The sequence below is a fragment of the Mus musculus genome, chromosome 1 (assembly GCF_000001635.26).
Source record: "Mus musculus strain C57BL/6J chromosome 1, GRCm38.p6 C57BL/6J".
In the NCBI taxonomy this organism is placed as follows: domain Eukaryota; kingdom Metazoa; phylum Chordata; class Mammalia; order Rodentia; family Muridae; genus Mus; species Mus musculus.
Window position 1 is genome coordinate 36,697,827 of NC_000067.6, and position 25,526 is coordinate 36,723,352.

Genomic DNA, 25,526 nt, shown 5'->3' on the forward strand with positions numbered 1-25,526 from the left:
GTGAGACCGGCTTATACCTGTAACTCAGTACATGAGGCTCAGTCCAGCAGCTTTCCTCGGCTGTAGCTTTTTCTATTACAACAGGCTGCCTTTTACCAGGACATCCCTGCCAGAGGGGTATGGGGATGCTTAAGGGAGGGACTGAAAAGAACCCAAATGTGGCAGCCTGTGGTTCCTAGAAATGACTTGGCCAGTATCACACCGGCTGGCTTATTTCCCCAGAAACTGGAATTCTGCTCAACAGATAGCTGGTGCCCCCCCCCCCCCCGGCTATATTTACTCATAAGGACTCATGAATATTTTATTGTATGGCTTATAAATCATTACAGATTTGAGGTGGTTACCCGCACAGTAGATTATGAGCACACACACTGGGTGGGCAGGAAGGAGCAGGGTCGTGGGCGAGGCTGGGGCCCCGATAGGAAAGGATGGGTAGCAGGATACTGTAGAGCATAGACTTAGACTGACAAGTGTGGGCACGAGGAGCTCAGCAGGAAGGTTCCAAACACGGGTGGCTGGGAGCCCATGGTGCCAGCAGGACCCTGCACAGGAGCTGGTTTGCAGGGCCCCTTAGCACAGGCGTCTGTGTAAACTTTGATGCTGTGACCACATGGCCGCACAGCATCTGCTGCACACATTCCTGATCAGTGCTTTGGCCTATAGCTTTCAACACTTGGCTCTGCTCACTACTCTTCCACAGTGAAAACTTGTCACCTAGCAAACGGTTAATGTCCTTTCTTCAGATCCCCCACATGCTAGTCCATCTGACCTCTTTGGTTTATGTCACTGTGCCACAGACCAATTTACCTTCCTTGCCAACTGTCCCTCCCCAGCCTGTCAAAGGGCTCTCCCTAACCACTGACCAAGCTCTTACAAGGCAGCATGGTGCAGCCCTAACCCTAACGGCCTAACACTGTTCCAAACTGGCTGGCATCTTTCTCCTTTATGATGAGCCCTTTGTATCTTGTTTCCTCCATCAGCCTCAATCATGTGTTGTGCACTATGCACCCACACACTAACAAGCAAGCTTCTCTACTTGCTGCCTGCAGGACTCCTGCAGATTGTTCTGTTTCTTCCTGTAGAGCCTGGTCCATTCTCAGGCTGCCTCTCCTTCTTCTTCTCCTGCTGTAAGCTGCTAAGCCTGCATCACTGCCAGCACCTGCACACCTCGGTGGGCCCATGGAGGTGCGGTACACACATGCGAGGCACACACAGCAGCCCTAGCAGGTCACAGTGGGAGGGTACGAGGCTGCTCTCACCTGTCCTGTCGCCTCAAGCTCCTGAGCTCTGCCAGTGTTCTTTCTCTCAGCACTCCCAGTGATGGGCGAGCAAACAAGAGCACAGAGCCCCAAGAATCAGAGCCACACACCGGGCCTTGTCCATAATTATTACTATAATGATTTATAAAAACAAGTATTTTTCAGGCAACTGTGTTAAATTACTGTTCAGATCTGGAGAGGGAGGGGAGGCCCTGGTCATGGTGAAGACCTTTCTTGATAGAGGTAAGCACATGCCTTCCCTTTGGGTCTGAATCCTGATTAAATGGCTTTCCTTTAGCAAATAAAGACCATTAACCCCTTCCTGTCCAGGGCACGGAGGGCACGAGGAGGGAGTAGCAAATCAGTGTAGTGCTTTGAAAGAGAGTGGGGCAAACCACGAGCTGTGGCTGCCCATGGCTCTGATGCTCTGACTCTTGGCTGCATTCCCTCAGTGGATGGAGGACTGTCCCCTAGTCAGTCCTATGCAGGACATTTGCCCTGCCAGGCCAGAAAGAGGAGGCAGCATCAAACACCACTGTGCCTCACCACCCTGAGGGGAGCTCCTGGCTGTCCCTCCCTTCAGCCTACTCCAGAGATCCAGGGAGTCTAGCCCCATTGGGAGCCTGTCAGAGCAAATGGAGCATGTGAGTCTGGTCTCAGAGCTTCAAGGCCAGAGCAAGGAACCACAGGCCACAGTGGCACTGCAAGAGGGTCACTCACACCAGCTCGATGCTGGGTTCCTCAGTTCCGATGCTCCAGCTTGGGACTGCCAGCCATGCAGCCAATCATTACTCTGTGTGTGTCTGTGTGTGTGTTGAGCACAGGGGGAGGGGAGGGGAGGGCTACAGGTGACCATGATCGCACCACCTGCTCCGGGGTCAGGGCATGCAGGGGACCCTAATCTTAGAACATGAACCCAGACCAAAAGGGGTCAAGGGCTCTGGCTCCCCTTTTCTCCCTCTCTCCCAGTATGTCCACCCTCCTCGGGCATTAGAAGGTTTTGCGATGAATCGCGCGGGAGCCATCTTCTTCATATTCCTTTTTGGATACCCACATCTTCTTGAAGGTATCCAGTGAGGCGAGGATGGAGCCTCTGTGAGGATAGAGAGACAACATTTTTGAGTTCCTGTGGGCTGGGCCAACTGCCTTCCCTGGGTCCTCGGATCTCACATTCCTTTACTTGGGAAAGACGTCCATCCACTTCCCCCGGCCAGTCCCTCCCCGAGCCCTTCTCCTTGAGCCCAATCTCACCCAATCCACGTGGAGTACAGCCGTTCCTGAGGAGCAGAGATCTAGGAGCAAAGAATCGGATAAGCATACGGCTGCCACCCTCTAATCCAAGTCTTCGAGACCATGAGTGGTTGGACACAGTGCAGAACGGGAAAACAGGCTCAGCAGGGGTCCCATCTCCTTAGCCTACACCCTCTGCCCCAGAGGTTCTCAGTCTTACCTTGATTTTAACATCCTTCGGGGCAAGCTTCTTTACTTCACTTAGTAACCTGTCTCCAAAGCCTGTGGATACAAGGATGGCCAAGCCTGGACCACAGCCCACCTCTTGTCACAGTGGCCTTCAGACCTTAGCTGGTGCTGTCCCTCTTCCTGCATGTCTCCCCTGCACAACTGAGGGGCGTGACGTAGTACCCTGGCTGTGGGTGGGCTCAGCTTGCTCAGAGACTGACATGGGTGTAATCTAAGGCCACGCGGCTCCACCTGACCCCGTGTCCTCTCCGAGCACTGCAAAGTCACGGCTAAGGAGCACTCACTTCACTTTAGTGCCTGAGCATTGTTCTGTCTCTCCCTTTTCCTTTTCCTTTTTTCTTTTAATGGAGTCTCATCCCATGTAATCCAGGCTTGGCACTGAACTCATGTTCTTCCTGCCTTAGCCTCCTGAGTATCAAAATGACAGGTGTAAGCCCTCATGCTGGCGTGCAACAAACTAAAAGCATCTCCTATCAGAAAACTTAGCTCACTGAGAACCGCCAAACAGGTGACAGAAATGGCACACCGCTGGCTCCAGAGATGCCTTACCACCATCCCCACAACAGTACCTTTGAAGAGTGTTGAGCCCCCTGACAGCACGATATTGGAGAAGAGTGTCCGGCGGAGGTCCATGTCAGACTTGTGGATGGCGAAGGCCAGAACTTCATGGAGTCCCTCACTCTCATCCCCTACCAGGTCTGGCTGGAACAGCAGTTCAGGGGCTCGGAAGCGCGCAGGCCCCACCTGTGGAGAAGACGGCTGAGGCACAGGTTCTTCAGAGAAGCCAATGTGTCGTTCCCCCACACCCCCATGGTCGGCATTAGCTACCACCTTAGAGTCAGGCCTGACTACTTACATCAAGCGTGCTGCCGTCTGGAAGGGTGTACTGCACCTTCTCAGTCTCGAGAGCCTCGTCCTTTTGTGGGTTGATGGACAGATAGCAAGCTCGCTGTATGGGCAGGGCAGACTCTTAAGCAGGCTGTAGCAGAGACACTTGTAGACAGAGCTTGCTTTCATATCTTGGCCTCCCCAGCCCCAGCCATGCCCACATGCTCTTTATCCCCAGCCCGGCCAAGCCCACATCCCCCCCCCCCCCCCCCGCCCTGCCACCCCCCATCACCTCTTTGATGGTCCGGACCACCTCAAACTCAGCTGAGGTGTGGAAGTCTGCCCCTTCCTTGCGTAGCAGCAGCCTCAGATATCGAGAGACGTCCCGGCCCGCAATGTCAACCCGCATGATGGAGTGTGGCATGGCAAAGCCCTCATAGATGGGGACAGCGTGAGTGACCCCGTCCCCCGAATCTAAAACCACTCCTGTGGTGCGTCCTGTTGCGTACCTGCCACCAGGTCAGTATGCTTTTACATCAGCCACTGAGGTGAGAGGATCTCCTCAACCCCGCAAGGGACCCTGGGATATTATTTTTACTAGTGTAGAAGGCATGGAGGGGACCAGAAGGCTGTGCCTCCCGGGACATCAGGGCTTGGGGCACTCACAGGCTAAGCACGGCCTGCATGGAGATAAACAGTGCAGGAACATTGAAGGTTTCAAAGAAGACCTCTGCCGCCTTCTCCCGGTTCTTACTGGGGTTCAGTGGGGCCTCCGTTAGAAGAACAGGATGCTGTGAGAGATGAGGGAGTCACACACACAAAACAGGCCAGGCCTTTAAAGAGCTTTCCTGGGCTAAAAGCACCACTGAGCAGCCACCTGCCCCTCTTGAGGACTCCATCTGAATCAGCTCTAAACCCCAAGCCGTGGAGCATTTAGCCTGGCTGTCACTGGGTGTACACACACACACACACACACACACACACACACACGCGCGCACACACCACACACACCAAACAGAACAGGACGTTCTGTCAATAGGCAGTCAGAAAGCTGGGAGCAGGGGGAAGGGTGGGTACCACACCTCCTCAGAGAAGGTCTGCAGCTGGTCCTTAGAGTAGACGTACTGCCAGATGCGTTCCATGTCATTCCAATCCCGTACCACACCGTGTTCCATGGGGTATCGGATGGTCAGCAGCCCCCGGTGCTCCTGGAGGACAGGGAGAAAGCCAAACATAACACCTGACCCTCACATGTTGCAAATCATGAAGCTACCTCCTGCCTCTGCCTGCTTCCTATCTCCCTGGTGTGTACAGAGACTCACAGAACTCAGCTGGCTCAGCCCTCTCAGGACCAGGGAAAATGACATGTGTATTGAATACAGGTTTTTGAGCCAAACAGCAGCCATTTTCATCAGATCAACTGTGCTGGCAAGACACCACCACAAGTAGGTGAGGGCTAACTGAAGGGGAGCTCCATCACTCATAATGGGTGGGACCTTTCCAGGTGCTTCAGGCTTCCCTGCAAGTAGCCCCTCATGCACACACTGAGTAACCTCACTGTTTGCCCAATAACCTCACTGTTTGCTGTAGTTAGAGTTTGGGTTTCTTAAAAACTCAGTTATATGAATGTTTTTGTTTTAATCCCAGGTGTGAGATGAGAGGCTGCTTCACAACGGGTGATTAGGATTTGCCTTGTGCACTAGCAGGGGTGTGACTTTGCCAACTGCAGATAGTTTAACTCTGGGAACTATGGAGAGGGCATAAATGTCAGAGTCCCGAGAGGGATGGGGTCACTCTGAAGGTGGCTTCCCTGCCCCATCCCTGGTTGTTGTTGTTTGAAGTCGGCGATGAAGATTGGACTCACCCTAGGAACTCTATGTCCCTAATCAGCAGGAAGTAGTTTACAGAGGTCTACATTTCCTTTCCCTCTAACCTTCCTTCTCTCCTACCTAGTGTTGAGGGGCTCTGTCTCTGAAGCCCTGAGAGAAGCAGCCTGTGTGAAAGAGGTACTGCAATGCATATATACACATGGCTAGAACCCTCCATGTTAGCCTGGGATTTAGACAGAAACGTGGAAAAAAGGAGAGTGGTGTTGGCTTAATTTTTGTTATAGGAAGGGGACCGAGAAGCACACAACTCAGATCTGGGTTAAGATCTGTTTGCTGTAGTGACCTTGCTGAGGCCCAGGTTCTGGCACCAGTGGGAAGCACTGCGTTAACAAGAATGGGGCAAAGAACTGAGAGGTGGTGTTTAGCACTCCAGTCGCTGGACAAGACAGGATGGTGTTTATGGGGGCTTAGAAGGAAAATGACTCAGCAGGGTCCTTGGGACAGGGATAGGGATGGAGCTTCAGTGGTGTTCATGGCTCATTATGCCAGCTGCTGGTGGAGGTAGCTTTTGGGAGGGGGTAGAGATCATAACAGCCACTTTGCTAATGAGGTAGCCAGGGATACCTGTAGGTGTGGACCAGATAAATGCCATCCTGTCTTGTCTAGAGGACAGGAAGCCCCTTGCTGAAGTATGAATTTATTGGCTCTCCAATTATATGAGCCAGGCATGGTGGCACACACCTTTAATCCCACCACTCAGAAGGCAGAGACTGGTCAATCCCTGTGTGTTTGAAGCCAGCCTGGTCTACAGAGCCAGTTCCAGGAGAGTCAGGGTTACAGAGAAAGACCCTGTTTCAACACCATCCTCCACCCCTTAAAAAAAACCCAAGACTATTTAGGCTTGGGTAGGTGCTGGGAGCAGGTGTTCCTTGGTTCTTGGTAGCCCCCAAGAATACCAAAGACAACGAGTCTCAGGTGATGGAAATGGGCTAGAACAGTACAGGTGAAAAGAATTAACTCTGGTTGGCCAGAGTTAGGCAACCTCCCTCTCAGTGTGCTCTCAAGTCCTTTTAGCAGCCTAGTGTGGCAAACAGAGAGGCACTGCCTGGCTGTAGTGCTACTGTAGTGCCAAGGATGTATCAATCTCAAGTCAAGAAGCTGCAGCCCTGAGAGGTGGACAGGCATAAGAAATCTGTTCCCCTGGCCTTAGGTCTGGTCAGCTTGTGCCATCTGAGCCACACTGAATTCATCAACAACAGGAAAATGCATCAAGGACCTATGAAAATTCCCCAAGGATGAGGAAGCCGGATGACTGGTACAAACAGGTGGGATCTCTTGATGCTGTGCTGCGCTGATGTTTTATGTTAGTGTCTCCTCTGCTTGGATTTCTGAGAACGGAAACTGCCTGGAATGGACTGTGCATTCAAGGTTATCTTCACTTCACAGCACTATTGGATGGGGACCTAGGCTCTTGCTTTGACGTCCTGAGCATCCCCGGTAAAGGGTTTAAGTATAAAGAAGACATAATGCTAGCCTGCGTGCTTTGTAGGTTTGGAAGCCCACGTGGAAGACTTACCAGTGCATCTAGAAGGGGCACAGATGGGAAGAAAGTTGGTTCACAGGGTGCTCGGGAGTCTAGTACAACTATGGAATTCTCAGGGGCTTTATGGTTGGGTGGAGCACAGATGATATGCACTGTGCTGGCAAGTCTTTTATCTTCTTGAAACAAGCTAGAGTTATTTGAAAGCAGGGGACCTCAATCGAGGAAATGCCAGCATGAGATCAGCTGGCTGTAAGACATTCCCTTGCCACTGGTTAGCTTTTACAGCCCTGGAGGGTGCTATGGAAGCTGCCGGGAGAATTATGGCCCAAAGCCCTACCTGGTGGCAGCCCTTGCATGCTGCACCATGAAGTGGCCGTTAGTGAGATATTGGCCGTTATAGGTACAACCAACTTTCTGATTAGACTTACATGGCCGGCTCCACAGATGGGAACTTCATCCTCTACTGTGAGCTCAGACAGAAATGCTCCCTGGATGGGGAAAGTTATAGACCCTAACCAGGAAACAACCATGGTCATTAAACAAATGTGATGCTCCTGGCTAAGGTGCCTTCCAACTATCTGTGTTTACACCCTTAGGTTCTTTCTGCTGTTAGCTTCCACTGGATGTCTTTATGTTTCCTCTTTCTCCCCTTTTCTTACTTGTTTCTGAGAAGGATAACAACAAGTCTATAGACATGGAGAGATGGTTAAGATGAGGGCTTGGTACCCTGCTGAATAGCCAGATACGCGTCACCCCCTCTAAGGCCCGGGGAACACTGCTGAAGGGAGCGTGTGTGTGTGTGTGTGTGTGTGTGTGTGTGTGTGTGTGTGTGTAAAGCCTTTAAGAGCTGGAAGAAGAGGTGCAGCATTATAGAATGCAATACTCCAAGCAAAAGAGGAGCCATTTTCCTCAGGTCAGCTAGACCTGCTTGCCAGAATCCGTTTGAACAGCCCTGCTGAGGTTCCCTTAGGAGAGGTTGTGGGAAGGGTCATTGGACCTCCCAGCCATTGGCAGGGAGCTCTACCCTACCTGCATATGGTCTCAAGGTCTTGAGAAGTGGTGGTGTACAGTCTGGGGAAGGCTACTGGAGAGTTAAGGCTGCCGTGGGTTTCCCTGGATCCCACACTAATCTCTCACCCATGCTCTGTCAGTAAAGTCTCTGGTTCCCCAGGATGAACTCTGGTGGAATCCTAGTCTGGTTTCTCACTGGGGCCTTAGAAAGAACCACTGTTTACATCTACTCAGGGGAAGAATTCTTGAAATATGCCCGCCCCAGTCCCTCTTCTTTCCATACACACGTTCCTCGCTCACTGCCTAGGCTCTCTCCAGCATCTCATTATACACTGTCCAGCATCCATCTGCAGCACAGTAGCCCATGCTCTGTCTGCACTGTCCCCCCAGGCCACCTGAGCCCATCATTCCTCCAGAGTACAGCTGGAGCTCTGACCTCTTGGCCCAACTCCCCACCTGCCCTCGCCTGTCTGTCTAGGAGACACTTTGCTTCTCATACAACAGTGGCTGGCTTTCATCTCCCACAGCCTCTCGTGTGCCCTTCTATTCAGGCCTCCCCTTCCCAGGTGCCTTATTCCCCAGGTGCCTACCTGGCACCTGCCTGTGCTTGGCTGACACTTCCCCCACACCCTATACTGGCACCCTCAGAGTCTGATTCAATGTGCAGTCCCCAGGTAGGCCATCCTAGCCAGAATAAGAAATGGCCCCGGCCTTCCTCAGAGCAGGTATCAGGTCCATAAAACCTAGGTGATTCTAATTCTTAACTCACTTTTGGGGGTGGCTGAAGAAGACTTTGAGCTTCTGGTCTTCCTGTCTCCACCCCTCCCAAGTGCTGTGACCTTAATCAGTTCTTTCTCCTATAGTTTCCAGTTTCTGAAAGCGGACACGGAGTCAAACCACGAGTTCCTCAGGAACGTTGGTTCATTGGCATCGTACAGAAGGGGGGTTGCCTCTACACACACACACACACACACACACACAAACACACACACACTGAACTGAAGGTAAGAGGCCCAAGAAGGCACAGAAAGGAACAGGTTGCTCTGATCACCAGCTAGATCTATGACTGACAAACTCAACTTAGGGACAGTTACCTCTGCTTTCGGTCCAATGAACAGGTCCCCCTCCAGGGCTCCAGCCATAACCCGCATGTGCTTTGGCCGTCCGACACTGCAAGGTCACAGAAGGTCAGTGAGTTGGGCAGGTGCATGGCTGAACCTGTGTCCAGGAAAACTGGAGTCCAACTGCAGAGCTCTAGAGGGTGGCCATGCTAAGCACTGGGAAGTGGCTCAGAGCCTAGACCTATGGGGAGTGGGAAAGCAGCCTGGCTCTTAGAAGCACAAGCACTTTGGGGTCTGAAGGAACGAGCCTCTCCCCAGGGAGGGCTAAGTGTGAATGTCAGGATCCCGTCTTAGCCTGGCTCTAGCAAGGCCACACTTCTATAGCCACACTGACTAAGCCCACCCACCCTCTTGTCTGCTGATGGATGGAAGACAGCCCTAGAACTCTGAGGCTTTCTGGTGTATCCCTCCCACAGTGGCCACTCTTCCACTGCCAGGGCTTCCAGAATAGAGATCAGTTCTTGGCAAGCACATATGTGATGAGTTACCATTCTAAATTGTGACCCACATTCCCCACAGACTGCCAACAGCCTTCCCTGACACCCACCCGGAGTTTGGGATGGAAAGCTGAAGCCCTCTGTGAGTCCAGGCTGGCTGTAGCTCTTAAAGCCACTCTAGGTTTCCAGCTCTGATCTGCAGGCCACTGACAGATCCTTCAAGCTCTGAGAGGTGCTTCAAGGGGAACCTTCCCAGTGGGCAGGTAGGACCCAGGCAATCCTCGATCTTTGGGACAGAACCACCCTGTTACCATTGGCACTCCCTGGGGTGTGTGGAAAGGGCTGGGCAGGAACAGTTCCTAGATGCTATACATAACTGAACCTTGATGAAAACATTTCTGGGGGCTGGCGGGGGCATTGCTTAGAATGTATGCTTAGTTTTCTGGAGGCTAGGGGTTCACCCAAACTCCACAATAATCTGAAAAAAAAAAAACTTTCCAGGGAGGAAGGGGTAGCTGTGTACACCCCCCCCCCAACTCTCTGTGGGAGTTTAGCTCTTTCCCTGGAGAGAGGTTCCTCTTATTCCTGCTCCCGCCTTTACCACACCCCATCCCCAGGGCAATGCTGGATGCTGCTCCTAACAGGCTGAGCCAGAAACAAAGGCAAGAGACTCTGAGACCCAGCAGTTACTCTCAGGGTCACCTCCACCAATCTGGTGTTTCCTCTTCCAGGTAGAGGAGGGACTTGCCTTCCAAGAGGGAAGCTGTAACACCACAGGGGACGCATTCTTCCCAAAAGCAAATAAGGGGCTGGGGAGCTTGCTGCCCTCCGCCCCCCAGGTGACAGGTGACACTTACTAGTTTGGGAAACAGTACTTAGGAATCTGGTCTCCTGCAAAGCCAGCCTTGATCACCCCTGAACCCTGCAAGGAAAAGCAATGTTTTAGCTCCTGCCAACGACTCAAGATGCAGTCAGGGTCCCCAAGTGGAGAGAGCTGGCAGTTCTACCAAGGCTGGACAGGGAGGAAGCCAGAGACCTGACCTAGAGAAGGAGATCACTTGCAAGCACTAGCACATCAAAACTAGGTGTGAGGCTGCATTTTCTGTCCTGGGGACCCAAGGGGGAGATGAGAACTGTTAGGGGCATCTGTTGGGTGGAGGTTATCAGCAATGACTGGCCCCAGATGGGCATCCGTGAAGAGAGACCACAGATCTCCTCTGTGAATGCTCTGGCTAGTACCTGTAGGGAGAGGAAATCAGCTACACTTTAAAGATAGCTAGATGCTACGCCTCAGCCTTACTCTATTCAAGAACCCTTGTCTTCACCAGCAGACAGAGACCACATACTGGGTCCATGGAGGGGAACCACTTGGTGGTCTCCAAGTACCTTTCTTGGGTAGTAAGAGGAGAGGCAGTCCCTGTCCCTGCTGGAAGCTGGACCTAGGCTTTCAACATGAACTGGACACACCTTCCACTTAGTAAATGAGTCACCTACTCACACCCTTTGCCTACCAGTCTCTATTAGGGCCAAAATAACATATCCAAGTAACAAGCGAGAGGCTCCAAGCCCAAACTCAGCCAGGCAGGTGCCTCTGAGCTCATTAGCTTGTTGGCCACCAAACAGGTAGGTAGCCTGATGTACACTGTAGCCTGCCCCAAGCACACCCCCAAAGTCCAGGACTAGCCTCTCTGATAAACAAGTTATGATTTAAGGGAGCCCACATGGGTGCTCCAAAAAAAGGCAGCCACAAAGATGCCATCAGGGGCTCACGTGGGAAGGAGTCAGTTCCCAGAAAGAGAAGTGTGTCACCGTCAAAAGCTCCAAGGCCTACACATCAGCTCTGGGCACAGCTAGAGAAAACCCCAGCCACGTCAAGGCCTCTAAGGATAGACAGCTCCTAGGGCCACTGAAGGTAAGCACAACCCAGGCTGGAAGACAACGCCCCGGGAAGCAGGACCTCTTTTCTTTCAGGCTTGCAAACTACTACCCCAAACTGCTCCGTCCTGGGGAAAGTGGCTACACTCTCCGAAAAGATCATTTAGAGTGAGGGGGTTAGTTAAAGCGGCAAAGAGGCCACCAGGTGGTGGCTGGTGGAAATTAACGTGCAGTGTTTGCTTCTGGGTGCAGCCCCTTGGGAAGTGTTGTAAAGATCACCAGGCCCTTCAAGAGATAAAGCCAGCAGTGTGCAAGAAGTCAAATGTCAGCCGACCTCCATCAGGCGGCCAGAGCTTACCACCAAGCAAAGGGCCAGGGGTCTTAACTTGCCCAGCGATCCCACCCCAGACAGACGCGTTCACCGGCCTAGAGCATTAAGGACCGCCTGACTGTGATCAGCTGTACCGCACATCCTGGACTCCGAGGGAGGTGCTCCCGAGGCCCACCCCTGGCCCCACCAGCGTGGGCCACCGCACGCCGCCTGCGACCCCGCGGCGGGTCACAGTCCTTCCCCCACCCCCCGCTGCCCGGCCTCACATTGTCGATGACCACGGGCTGGTTAGCGATGATGTCGTAGGACTCCATGGCCCGGCCGAGCCGGCCCTGCCCAGCAGGCGGGCTGCAGGAGGACCGGCGGGCTACAAGGTTCGCGGGGAGACCTGGACGGATGCGACTCCAGACACCGCGCCGCTCCCCTCCCCCAGTGCGCTGCCTACGCGAACGCGGCCCCGTGGCCAATCACAGATGCCAAATGACCTGATTGACGGCCGGCGCCGGGGAGGGTTGCTGGGGGAAGTGGGAGGGGCCTCTTGGAGCCGGCTAACCAATTGAAGCTTTCCGGAAGAACAGCCAGGCGTTGCCAAGGTAGGCTGCGCGGCCGTAAGATGATGTCATGGCTGGGTTCTTAAAGGGGGCAAGAATTAAAAAGGAGGTGGTAGGTCTATTGAAATCAGGAAGTCTTTTGAGTTCACCTACTGGAAGGTCTTTCTTTTGATGAGACATCTGTGAGCATTCCTCTTCTTAGGATGTCAGCTCTGATTATTTCAACGGGAGAGTTAGTTTAGTTAGATTTATTCATCTTTTTTGGTTTTTAGAGGTAGGATCTCTGTGAAACCAAGGCTAGCCTTCAACTTGTGATTCTCCCGCCTCACAAATGCTGGAATTACAGGCATGTACTACCATACCAAGCAACAGTTTTGGATTTAATAAGATTCAAACGCTAGGTGAATAATTGTATTTTATTTTAGAAGTATCATAGATTTACATTTAGACCTATGTTTAATTTGAGTTAGTTTTTATACATGTATCAAGTAAGCATCGGGGCATTTATCACTAAGGCTGTCTACCTGGGGTTTGATCCCAGAGACCCATATGGTAAAAGAGAACCGGCTTCCACAATTCTGATTGCTACAAGTGCACCATGGAATATGTACAGCCACACACACACATTCGCAAACAAAATAAATAATGTACAAAAAAAAGTGGGGGGTTGGCAAAGAGAAACTGGGTGTGATCATGTCATTCCTGGTAACAGGGAGGCAGAGGCAGGCCAATATCGGAGTTCCAGAGGTTGACAGAGGCTACATAGTGGAATCCTGCCTCAAAAAATTATATATATATATATATATATATATATATATATATATATATATATATATATAATTTATATTTATATAAATTTATAATGAGAGAGAGAAATTTTTTTCAAATTGCCTTGGTGCCTATGTCAATAGTTGATAGTTTCTGTCTACCTTTTATTCTGTTTCACTGGTCCATTAGCCAATAACACATAAACTTGTGGCGTCAGTTTTATGTTGTTGGGCAAAACATCAGAGAAAATCATCTTAAGAGAGGTCATATCTCTTAACTGTTTGATAGCGTTCACTCATGAAGTTACCTAGATCTTGAGTTTTCTTTGTGGGAAGAAAGTGTGTATATTTATAATATACAAATTAAGTTTTTAAAAAAGAGATGTAGACTGGTTCTGGTGGTGGTGGCAGCTTCCCCTTTCCATCCTCCTCTTCCTCTTCTTCCTCCTCCTTTGGTGTGCTGAACACAGAACCTGCACCTAGATAAGTTCTCTACCAACTAGCTACACTTGCGGTCTTGCTGTATCTTCTTGAGTTACATTGTTTTGTTACTTTGTATGTCATGGAATTTGTCAGCTTTGGGCAAATGTAATGGGCAAAAAGTTGTCCATAATGTATCCAGGGTTTTCTTTCAGTGTCTACAGAGATGTTTCCCTTCTCACTGGACACCTGGGATGCCCCCCCCCTTTTAACCCTGATCAGGCAGGCTAGAGCAGGGGAGCAGCAGTTCTCAATCTGTGGGTGGCAACCTCTTGGGGATCCCCTAAGACCATTGGAAGATAGGGATTCAAGTTATGATTTACAACAGTGGCAAAAATTACTGTTATGAAGTAGCAATGAAAATAGTCTTATGGTTGGGGAGTTACCACACAGGAGGAGCTGTATTAGAGGGTCACAGCATTTCCTCAAAACACTAGCTTTCAATTTCATTGACTAGTCTTTCCAATGGTGCTTGCATTCCTTTTTTTTTTTTTTTTTTTGGTTTTTTGAGACAGGGTTTCTCTGTATAGCCCTGGCTGTCCTGGAACTCACTTTGTAGATCAGGTTGGCCTCGAACTCAGAAATCCACCTGCCTCTGCCTCCTAAGTGCTGAGATTAAAGGCGTGCGCCACCACGCCCAGCTTGGTGCTTGCATTTTTAATGGATTGTAGCATTGACTATGAAGAAGAGTATACTGTAGAGAAGTTTGTAGCTCACAGACACTAGAGTATTTTCTATTTACCTCTCAACAGGACAAGTTTGCTGACTCCTACTCTTGTCCTAGGCAACTTGTGTAAAAGTTTTTTTTAACCTAGGTGTAGTGGCCAAGAGTTGGGCCAACAAGATGGCTTGGTGTGCAGTGGTGCATGCCGCCAAGTCTGACAGTTCAATCCTTGAGTGCCACATGGTGGAGGGTGAGAAATGACTCCTCTAAGTCTGCCTCTGTCCGCCACATATGCACTGTGACATGAAATACATACTCTTTTCTGGTGTGCATGAAGACAGTATACTTATATACATACAATAAATCTTTTTAAAATTTTTCTCAAAAAACAACAAACAAACAAAAAACCCAAACACACTTCATATGAAGGCTGGAGATATAGCTCAGATATGAGGAATATGCTGTACCTAGGTGGAGCCCCTTACAACAATTTGTATGTAACTTCAGTTTTAGGGGACCCCCACATTGTCTGGTCTCCAAGGGCATCCACACGCATAGATAAATACACATTTAAAATTTACTTTATATGATAAAAGGGAGAGTATTAGAGGAACAGCTAGTAAATGCTTGTGGAGTGTATTGTTTCATTAACGTGAATAGCCTATCAAAATCATTTAGCATGCATTATATTTAAAATAAGTATTACTGCATTAAATTTTATATTTACATTTAAATATGAATATTCAAAAATCCACATATACAGATATATTGGAAATAGAATTTTTATTTTTTTTATTTTTATTTATTATTTTTTTTTGTTTTTGTTTTTAGAGACAGGGTTTCTCTGTATAGCCCTGGCTGTCCTGGAACTCACTCTGTAGACCAGGCTGGCCTCGAACTCAGAAATCCACCTGCCTCTGCCTCCCAAGGGCTGGGATTAAAGGCTTGCGCCACCACGCCTGGCCAGAAATAGAATTTTTAAAAGTAGTTTTCTTTAAAAACTTTTTTAATTTTATTTTTTGATAATTTCATATATGAGTATTATATTTATATCACTCTCCTTTCCTCTCTTTCCTTAAACCCTGTCATTTCCTCCCACTCCCGAAGTTCATAGCCTATTATTCTTTGACTATAATTGATGTCTGTGTGTCTAAGTACAGTTATTTAGTGAGATAATTTAGTGTTGCTCAGTGTATTTAGGGCTGACCTCTTGGGACTAGATAGCTTATCAGGAGCTTGACCCGGGGAAGGCTGAGTCTCTCTCCCAGTGACCGTTCATTGCTTGTAGAGATGGTCTTGTTAAACACTAGTTTCTAATTAAAACACAAACTAGTATTCTGTAATTATGATTCAAGTAGACTAAGATTACTCTACTATTGTAAATATTGCTCCTATTAAAAATTATTCTCAGCCAGGCAGTTGTGGCACATGCCTTTAGTTCCAGCACTAGGGAGGCAGAGGCAGGCAGTTCTCTGAGTTCGAGGCCAGCCTGGTCTACTTTGGTTTACTTTGACTCCTTGTTTCAGAGGTTTCAGTACATGAAGTCAGCAAGACAAAGCACCATGGTGGAGTAGGGCTGCTTGGCAGAGCAAACTGTTCCCCTTATGACGGCCAAAAAGCAAGATGGGGCAGGGTCCCACTATTCCCTTGTTTGGTTACTGTTCTAGTGCTGTGAAGAGACACCACAACCAGATCAATTCTTATTTTAAAGAAAGCACTTCACTAAGGCTTGCTTGCAGTGTCAGAGGTTTAGTGCATTATCATGGTGGGAAGCATGGCAGCACACAGGCAGACATGGTGCTGAAAAGTAGCTGGGTGTTCTACTTATGGATCTGTAGGCATCAGGAAGAGCAGAGAGACTGGGCCTGGCTTGGGCTTTTGAAACCTCAAAGCTTCACCCCCCCCCCCCCCAGTGACACACTTTCCCCAACTAGGCCACACCTCTTCAGTCCTTCTCAAGCAGTGCCACTCCCTGATGACTAGGCATTCACATATAATGAGCCCATGGTGGCCATTCTTATTCAGACCACCAAATGCCTGAAACAGCCCATTTCTGGTGATCTTCCAGTCACCACTCCTGCCTCCTAAAGAGTCTATTGTCTTCATGGGCTGGTGACCAGATCTTTAATCTCTGGCCCTTCCAGAGCTAACCTATAGTGAGAACACTTCACTAATGCAATCCCTTCTTGTTTTCTTGGTGCTAAGGTTCCACCTCAGGGCCTCATATGTGCCAAGCAAGCCCTTTACCACCACAGGACAACCTCTCCTGTCCCTCCTGTTAATGTGCTATGTTGACCAATACAGTACACCTGGTGGCTCTAGCTCCAGTGGCCACAGTTGAGTTTCATTCCGTGTATCCTGTTGACACATTCCCATCTTTAGGTTGCAGGGCATGCAGGATTAACCAGACCTCAGAGAGCTGAGACAGTGAACAGAGAGACTGTTTGAGGGTCACAAGTGTCCCTCTCCGTCCCTGACTACAGACTTGCCCCTTTCCCAGTGTGACCTCACAGAACACGGGTTCCACAGCATCCTGGAACTTGGGGCTGTCCTATCTGCGAGCAGTTCAGGAGAATGGCTCCTCCCTGATGGCATTCTGGTTGTGGCAAAAATGAGCGACACTGTGTTCTTCTCCTTTGTTATCTTCCTGGGCAGCCATTGGGGCACAGAGCCCCTGTCTATCCCTGTGATTGAAGGTATCATCATCAGTATACTGTCATGGCAACTGGAGGGATGGAAGACCCCTAGGGAGCCTCAGCCAGGCTGGCTGGTGGGCCCTTCCTGCCGAGGCTGGGACAGTGAGCCCTCCTCATGTCCTACTTCCTTTACCTGAGCTTGCCCACCTGTGACACTCCCTCAAATTCTAGAGCTTTGTAAAACTATCCCGTATTTAGAAATGTCGACCCTTTATTAAAAAAAATTGTTTTTCAAACCTCTCACAAGTAGAACAATCATTAGAAAAAACAGCTATCCACAAACTTCTCAATCTTATCCACACATTCATATTTTAAAATTAGTATATACTAAGCCGGGAGGTGGTGGCACACACCTTTGGTCCCAGCCCTCGGGCAGGAGGTAGAGGTGGTCAGATCTCTGTGAGTTGGAGGCCAGCCTGGTTTACATAGTGAGCGAGGTCTACATAGAGTATATACTGATTATATACAACCAGCTATGGCATTTTTGTACTTGTGTGTAGTGTATTTGTTTAAATTCACCTGTCACCTGTTGTTCCCACCCCACTCTCTCCGGTCTCCTCCTTCACCCCAGTTACTCCCACTTGTAATTTCATCTCTTTGTAAAATAGCCCAGTGAGTTGAATTACACTGTTTACAGCAGGATGGGGGAGATGTCTGTAGAAGTGCCACATTAGTGGCTACACCACTGAAGAATGTCCACCCCACCCTGAATCATTAACTTCATGTAAACCCTCAGGGAGTGGGGGAGACCTTGTGAGCTCATTCCCCCTCCGTGACAAGGTGTCGGCTGATGTAAAGTGGAGGTTTTGTGCAGATAGTCATGGCTGCTGTGGGTACCCATGTATGATGGCTGTGTCATACCTGGGAGTCAGTGTTCCACACACTCCACATCTTCCTCTGTCTCTTACAGTCTTGTGTCCCTTCTGCAATGTTCGCTGCAGCTTGGAAGCTATGGTCTAGATGTCCCATGTATGGCTGGGGATCCCAACCTCAGGAACTCTCATCTCTTTGATCAGCTGTGAGTTTCTGTAGTTGCCACTGCTTGCTGCACCAGGGAGCTTCACTGACTGAAGCAGCCAGCAGCATTAATCTGTAGACACAGACACAGTTACTTGATGGGTATGTCCTGACTGTTGAGCTGGGCAGTAGCTCCTGTACTAGAGCTTATGACCTCCCAACCACGGGCTTTTGACCAGGCTTAAGGTACCAGACATGAATTCTCTCTCTAAGTGGGCCTCAAATCCAATTAGAATCTGGTTGGTTGCCTCCTATAACAGACTTGCCATGGTGGTACTGGTGGGTATATTTTGCCTGGCTAATTGGTAGTGTAGCATGCAGGATCCATGTCTTAGTAAGACTTGGTGACTGGAGAGATGACTCGTAGGTTAAGAGGTCTTATTGCTTGTGCATGGAACCCAGGTTTGATGTCCAGCACCCACATGGTGGCTCACAGTAATCCTTAACTTCAGTTCCAGGGGCTTTGACTTATGCACACAGCACACTTGCATTTATACATATAAACAAAGACAAGGACAATTTCTCACCAGCAGCTTGGATGACACCCTCTAACATTTCGAGGGTCACGGGCAGTGGGGGGACTTCCAGTCTTTCCCAGCTTGATTTCTCTGTCTTGCTACCAGAACATGTGATATCTTCAGTAATAAGATCTTACCATCAGTTGGGCATGGTGGCACACACCTTTAATCCCAGTACTTGGGAGGCAGAGGCAGGCGGATTTCTGAGTTCGAGGCCAGCCTGGTCTACAGAGTGAGGTCCAGGACAGCCAGGGCTACACAGAGAAACCCTGTCTCAAAAAACCAAAAAAAAAAAAAAAAAAAAAAAAAAAATCTTACCATCACCACTGGGCAACCAACAGCAATGACAACTTCCTGTATTGTTTATTATTTATGTGTCTCAAAAATAATGTCCATCTATATGTATCACCCTACTGTGCAGGATACAGTCAAAGGCCCCAGTGGATACCTGAACCTGTACATAGTACCAAAGCCCAATTCCTCTCATATATGTATAGTCTGTCTCTCCCACTTAACTGTTACATATCACTCATGGTGGCCATACTTTTGCTGTCTTGGGTATAATACCAAACAGGCACTAAATTTATTTGCCTTCTTCACAGTTGCATGGACAGAAGATTCATTTTAAATTTGTACACTGTTTTCTATAACCTTGATGAAATTGGGGGACCTCTTGCTCTGCCCTGCCTACAATGTAAGCCATTGCTTTGTCCAGTGCATCCACACTGTGTGTGCTGCCTTCCCTTTGTCCCAAAGCCATCCATGGCACCATGTCGCAGATGCTATGGTGTCACAGAGCTTGTGTTCATGCAGTCCCTGTTCTCCTGATTATTATTGTTATTATTATTTGTGTGCATGTGTGGAGGTTAGAGGACAACTGAATGGAGGTCAGTTCTTTTCTGTGGGTCCCAGGGATAAACCTCAGATCATCAGGATTGAAGGCAAGTTTCTTCTTTCCCCACGACAATGGAGCAGGAGCAAGTACCTTAGCGCCCAACCAGTGTGTCCCCCTGAACAGCCAAGCCATGTGACAAACCTAGTATGAAGAATGTTTATTGGCGGGAAGGGAAGGGAAGCTGGCAGGAAGGGACAGGGAACTGGAAAAGAGGTAGAGGCAGAGAACGGGGTACAGGAAGGACAGAAAGAGTAGAGAGGCCGGGCGTGGTGGCGTTTGCTTTTAATCCCAGCACTTGGGAGGCAGGCTGATTTCTGAGTTTGAGGCCAGCCTGGTCTACAAAGTGAGTTCCAGGACAGCCAGGGCTATAAAAGAGTAGAGAGGAAGAGGCTGGCTGAAACAGGTCAAGGGGTTGGGGGGGGTGGGGAGGAGAAGGAGGAGATAGAAGGGGGTTGGGGAGCAGGAGAGAATAGCTGGGTGGCTGAGCTGTTCTTACATGCCAGGTTGACATGGCTGTTGCTAGGTAGCTGTTGGGCAGAGCCTAGATGAATTGCCAACACCCACTTGCACCACCTTTTAAGCCTGCTTGCTCTTGTAATAAAGGTCCAAAGCTGGGGTAGTGATCCAGTCCTTTTAAACAGCCCAGAGAAAAGAAACAAGGCAAATGTGCTTGACTCTAGGAAGAGAATTGAAGGTTGCGGTTGATGAGATGTGCAGTTGGGATGGATTGAACTCAGACCTCGAACACGGGCCTTATTACTAACCTTCAGTCTCAGCCCCAGAGTGAATTTTCTATTCATGCAACTGAAGAAGGCAAACTGTTGGAATGACCCTCAAATGTTGTATTTACTAGCTATGGAAGAGTGTGTCCGTGTGTTTTCACTTGTTAATTGCTGGGCTGTGTAAAGCTAGCATGATATGTAAATGTTAGCTTCCTCACCGGCCCCAAAAGAAAGATAAGTTGCAATGGGGAAGGTCTGGGTAACCCCCAAAGCCAACTGGATGAGAAAGGAGTGTGACTTTTTGTATAATACAAGTTGGTGGCTGGAACTGGGGCAGAAGGATGGACAGAGTGACCAGGGGGAAACAGACGCAGGAGGACAGAAGGGAGACTCGAACTGAGCAGGGAGGAGAGCAGAGAGAGTTTTGTGGAGATGGGCAGCTTTGGAGAAATCAGTTCAAGTTACATGAGCTAAGAGTCTGCCCAGGCAAACAGGCCAACAACTTTATAGTATACAGATGTCTCTGTGTCTTTATCGTTAAACCACAATTGGGATCCTCAAAAGCCCCATAGTAGCAAACAAAATTAGTGCCTGTTTGGTATTATACCACAGAGAGCAAAAGTCATGGTCACCAAGCATAAGTAACAGTTAAAATGGAAAAGACAGTACATGTATGTACACATGAGAGAAAACATACATGGGCTTTGATACTGTGCGCAGGCTCAGGTGTCCACTGGGGCTGTATCCAGCACGGAGAGGTGATACATACAGAGGAAGGCTATTTATTTATGTATTTTTGACACAGAGTTGTGAAGTCCAAGCTGGCCTTGAGCTTGCTCTATGGGCAAGGTTGACCAAGAACTCCTGGTCCTGGCCCCACTTACCTCGAAAATACTAGATCACAGACGTACACCGTCATGCTTGCCTGACCAGTGAAAGATGTAATCACAGGGGATCCTGTTTCTCCTGCAGGTGTGGAGAACAATTTTTCCTCAAGTTCAAAGCATCTCAAAGAAGATATGGATAGACTATTTGGTAAGTAGTCTCCTGTGGAACCTGAGGCTGGATTTGAAGAAGTTACCTCTTTCTAGTGGTTTGGGTAAGAGGGAACGGGGAGGGGGGGAGCATTCTGCTCTGTGGCTAAGAGTCAGTTCCCCTAAGCATGCAAGTGCCCCAGAGTTAAGCAAATGGGGCAATAAACCAAACCTTGGTAAGATTTCTGCTTCTCAAAATGGGGGCAGGGGAGGGGGTCAGTACTGCCATCTAGAAGTTCACTAAAGCCATGAGCCACCTCAGGCCACCATATCACTCCTGCCTGGATGATTTCAGCTTAGCAGACAGCATGGGGCCCCAGGCTGAGCTGGGACCCACCTGGGGGACATTAGATTTAGTAGAGGGGTATTTTATAGCGCTACAGGTCAAATCCAGAGCCTCATGCTTGCTAAGCAAGTATCCTACCATTGAGCTGCCGCCCCAGTCCTGTAAGGTTTACGTGTTTGTTTTTGTTTCGAGACAGGGTCTCACTGTGTAGCCTTGGTTGACCTCGCACTCAGAGACCCACCTGCCTCTGCCTCCCAGCTGCTGGGATTAAAGATGTGCATCACCAGACCCGGCAAGTTTATCTGGGCGACTCCAGACTGGGGATTGCTGATCTTCTACAAGTCAGTGAAGTAGAGGCAGAGGGAATGGTTCTGACTCACAGTGGTCTGCAGAGGAAGCACTGGATGGCAGAGGCGCACACCTTCTGCAGAGTGAGGCTTTTCGTGCTTTCTGTGGGCAGCCTTTTCTAGCAGGAACCACTTCTTCCTCCTGAGGTCTGCTCAGCCTTGGGTTGGTGTCCTGCCTGCTTGGACACCGGATTTTTTTTTAACTTCTCTCCTTAACCCAACCCTGGCTTTGCTGCCCTTAATGAACATGTTACACACTGACTGTTTGCTAATGTGATACAAAAAGTGGTTTCCTCTGTCCAAGCATCTCAGGTTAAAGCCAGTTGCTTTGAGATCATCTGGTCCTTCTCTGATGGCTGTGTCTCTATGCAGAAAAATGGCTGCTGCAGCTCCAGACATTGCATCCAGACATCCTGCTTTCCAGATAGAGAAGTGCACGCTCAGCATTTGAAATTTTAAAATTTTAATTTTTTTTTTAATTCAAGCTGAGCCTGGTGGCACACATCTTTAAAACCAGGTCTTAGGAAGCAGAGCGAGGCTGATTGTGTGTTCTGGGCCAGCCTGGTCTACAAAGACCAACTAAGGGTATGCAGTGAGACTCTCTGTCAACCATCCTCCAAAATACATAAAATTAATAAAATTTTCTATCTAGAGAAGCAATAGCCTTCCTGGGTCTCAGTTGGCTTTTGAGGACCTCTGTGTGTGCTGTGTGGCCTCAATTTATCGACCAGGGAGGGTGGGAAAGGAAGTTTCTCTGAGGGTGTAGATGTCTGCACCCTTTGAGGCTTCAACCACAGGCTAGATGCAGAAGGAGGTGACAGAAGCTTGAGGTGGAGAAGCATAGACTCGGTGACAGAAAGCCCGTTTTCCTGTGAATGGCATTCTATGTGAATGACACCTTCGTTTCTTGGGCGGTACACTCACTCCTTTTCCATCCTGATCTCCGCAGTCCACAGAGCAGAGCGCTGATGTGTTCCGAAGCTGCTCTGTGCTTGCTATTATAAGATTGGCAGTGAGGTGTTTGGCCCTGGACACAGTATTCACGTTCATCCTATGCTCAGTGCCTTGCGGACCCTCTTGCACAGTTTTCACAAAAGTCCTCTGAGTTAAACGCTTCCCCATCCTATTGGTGAGGGTAACCACAGATCCAAGAGGTAAAGCTATTTGTCCTAGCTGGGATTTGATTTTGAACCTATTGGCCCCAAATCACACTGAACTTCAGTGTCAAACGAGGGAAAAGGATAACGGCATAGATTGTTGGTTCATTGCCGCAGACCCTCTGGGCCCCTTTGCGCGGAACAGGTCTCTAGTCGCAGGTGGACAAAGCGTAGGATGAGTGACAAACAGACGCACACAGGAGAGGTCATGTGGAATCTGAATGTATTTTTCAAATCGAGCATCAGACTTTTTATGGAGAAGACAATAAGGAAGTTGGGTGACATATTCACAAGGTACAAATGAGGTAACCGGAATCCTACATAAAACAGAGGAATGCAAACACAAAAGGTCTAACGGGAATCACCTGGGATAGAATTCATTGATAACAACTGGGATAAACAAGGGCTCCACTTAAGATTCACTAATCTTAGAAGCCAGGGTCAAAGGCTACGCGCCCTTGCCATAGTTCCTATTTTAGTCTATTGTATAGTCCACCTTCCCCTTAGGCCATTGTAAATATGTGTGTACGGGTGTAACTTTGCTATAGTTCTAAGTATCTATTCTGGTTTCTCCTTTGGTCTGAAACTTCTTTCTTCCTAGTGATGGTAAATTCCTGTGTAAGGGATTGCCCTAGGTTTTATAGTGTAGTACTAGAGGCTATTCTGATTAGCAACATTCCTACTGAATTTCTAGTCCATGATCTTCCTCAAGGATGTTCTAGGACTGTTGGAACACTGAGGCTTTAGCTATGTCAGAATTCAATCTTAAAAGGCACTTATAATAGGAAAATACTGAAAGAGAGCACGTGGATCCATACACTAGACTAACGCGGGAATGGAGAATTAAGATAATACCAGACTCCAGGAGGAGAGCTTCCTTGAAACTCTTTTTGCCTCATGAGCAGCTTTTAGGCATCCCTGCCTGACAGGCTGACTCGACCGGAATACCGTGGCAGTTCATGAAAAGGGTTCGCATGTAATTGCATTCAGGGATGAGGATCGTTAGGAGAAAGGGCTGCCAGACCACGACAGAGCCCGGATTCAGCAGTGTTAGAAAGGAACAGTACAGCACATTAAATCCAGCACAACTGGGCCTTAGGAGTAGAGGTGTCACCAGTAAAACCTCCAGGGTTTAGTAAGAATGTATGTTAGCTGCTGTGATAAACTCAGGGACCTATGGCTTATGGCTCCTGAGGAATAGAGTTAATAGCAGAGAGGGCATGGCAGCAGGAATAGGGAGCTGGCTGACCACATTTGTGTTCACAAACAGGAAGGAGGGACACACACATGCACACACACACACACACACACACACGTGCTTCCTCGTGCACACACATTCATACAAGCACACACACATGCACACAAGCACACACAAATGCACACAAGCACACACACAAGGCACTCGCACATACACATGCACACACCTGCACACACTCGTATGCACACACACACACACACACAGGCACTCACAGTCGCACGTGATTGAACAGAAAGTGGGATGAAGTTTCAACAGATCAGAATCTGTTCCCAATGATATACTTCCTCTACCAAGGCTGTACCTCCTAACAGTCCTATAATCTCCCCCCCCCCCCCAAAAGAGTGCCACTAACTGAGGACCAACTGGTCAGACACACGAGCCCATGGGAGGCACTGCTCACTTAAACCACTGCAGAAGGATAGCTAAAATAAGAGAAAGATAGTCATCATGACAGGGTGGGGGGAGGCCCAGAGGAGCCTTTGGAGAAACCCCTCCCATAAAGGAACCTGCTTTCCGCATCACTTTATGTGTGTGTGTGTGTGTGGGGGGGGGGTGAGTGTGCACGCATGTGTGTACACGTGCACGTTTGTGTGTGATGGTGTGCATGGTAGGCATCTTACCTACACATCAGGAGCGTGGAGGAGGCAGGCATTGGGTAGAACCATTCATAAGGTGCTGTAAAAACCACACACAGCATGTGACAGACAGCTTAACTCTTTGTCCCAGGGCAGAGCTGGGGAGGGTGAGGTTTGAAGGGATTGGAAAGAAGTGACTGTTTCTTCAGGCTGTGGGCTTTATAGCCTCTTAGAGTGACTAGCATTGTAAGGGAACAGGCCCCTTGACCTAACACTGGAAGAGACAATATCTCAAATGAAGAAAGGATGTGAGTCATAGAGACATAAGAAAGACATTTTGCTTGTGTGTGGGGCAGCTTGCGAACAGACTCAGAGGCAGGCCAGGATGACTCCAGGAACTAGACCAGTAATTCTCTACCCTTCCTAATGATGCTTTAATGCAGTTTCTCATGTGGTGAGCCCCCCCAACCATGAAATTATTTTCATTGCTACTTCATAACTGTAATTCTGCTACGGTTATGAATCATAATGCAGGAGCTGGAGAGATGGCTCAGTGGTTAAAAGCACTGGCTGCTCTTCCAAAAGTCCTGAGTTCAATTCCCAGCAACCATATGGTGGCTCAAAACCATCTGTAATGGGATCCAAAGCCTTCTTCTGGTGTGTCTGAAGACAGCTACAGTGTACTATCTGGTGCAATCATGATTCTGTAGTTATGGTGGCATCTTAGAGCAGAGCATCCTGCATCTGCTGAGTTTGCCTTCTCATTCATTCACGAGTCTGTGCACGCGCTAGGTAGATACAGACCAAGATAGACTGTGCTTACATCCGGTGCTAATGACCCCGTGT

At 48.9% G+C, this 25,526-nt stretch overlaps 2 protein-coding genes and 1 long non-coding RNA gene across 6 annotated transcripts in view; 1 reads left to right on the top strand and 2 right to left on the bottom strand.

Moving 5' to 3' along the window:
* Positions 1-287: 287 nt before the first annotated feature.
* On the bottom strand, positions 288-12,191 carry Actr1b (ARP1 actin-related protein 1B, centractin beta). 4 transcript variants are annotated; one of them, NM_146107.2, is made up of 11 exons: positions 11,980-12,099; positions 10,365-10,429; positions 9,044-9,119; positions 4,649-4,774; positions 4,233-4,357; positions 3,859-4,075; positions 3,595-3,687; positions 3,308-3,482; positions 2,710-2,771; positions 2,511-2,551; positions 1,376-2,352 (listed from the first exon to the last, which is right to left on the bottom strand). In NM_146107.2, the coding sequence occupies exons 1-11, from the start codon at positions 12,025-12,027 to the stop codon at positions 2,250-2,252; spliced, it is 1,131 nt and encodes a 376-aa protein (NP_666219.1). In that variant the 5' UTR covers positions 12,028-12,099; the 3' UTR covers positions 1,376-2,249. The 4 variants fall into 4 exon arrangements, with proteins under 4 accessions (XP_011236787.1, XP_011236788.1, NP_666219.1 ...); XM_011238484.2 differs by having other exon boundaries at positions 1,383-2,352; positions 2,511-2,602; positions 11,980-12,191; XM_011238485.3 differs by lacking the exon at positions 10,365-10,429 and having other exon boundaries at positions 288-2,352; positions 11,980-12,150.
* Positions 12,192-15,021: 2,830 nt separating this feature from the next.
* Positions 15,022-25,526, bottom strand: part of Gm33533 — a 31,945-nt gene continuing 21,440 nt past the window's right edge. Inside the window, exons 6-7 of the long non-coding RNA XR_865346.3 lie at positions 17,733-17,961; positions 15,022-16,859 (exon numbers count right to left, since the gene is read on the bottom strand). This is a non-coding gene — a long non-coding RNA (predicted gene, 33533). The remainder of the gene's footprint in view (positions 16,860-17,732; positions 17,962-25,526) is intronic.
* 4933424G06Rik (RIKEN cDNA 4933424G06 gene) overlaps positions 16,711-25,526 on the top strand; it is a 43,423-nt gene continuing 34,607 nt past the window's right edge. Inside the window, exons 1-2 of the mRNA NM_001374322.1 lie at positions 16,711-16,871; positions 20,996-21,058. Coding sequence (NP_001361251.1) covers positions 16,787-16,871; positions 20,996-21,058 — 148 coding nt within the window. The 5' untranslated portion in view covers positions 16,711-16,786. The remainder of the gene's footprint in view (positions 16,872-20,995; positions 21,059-25,526) is intronic.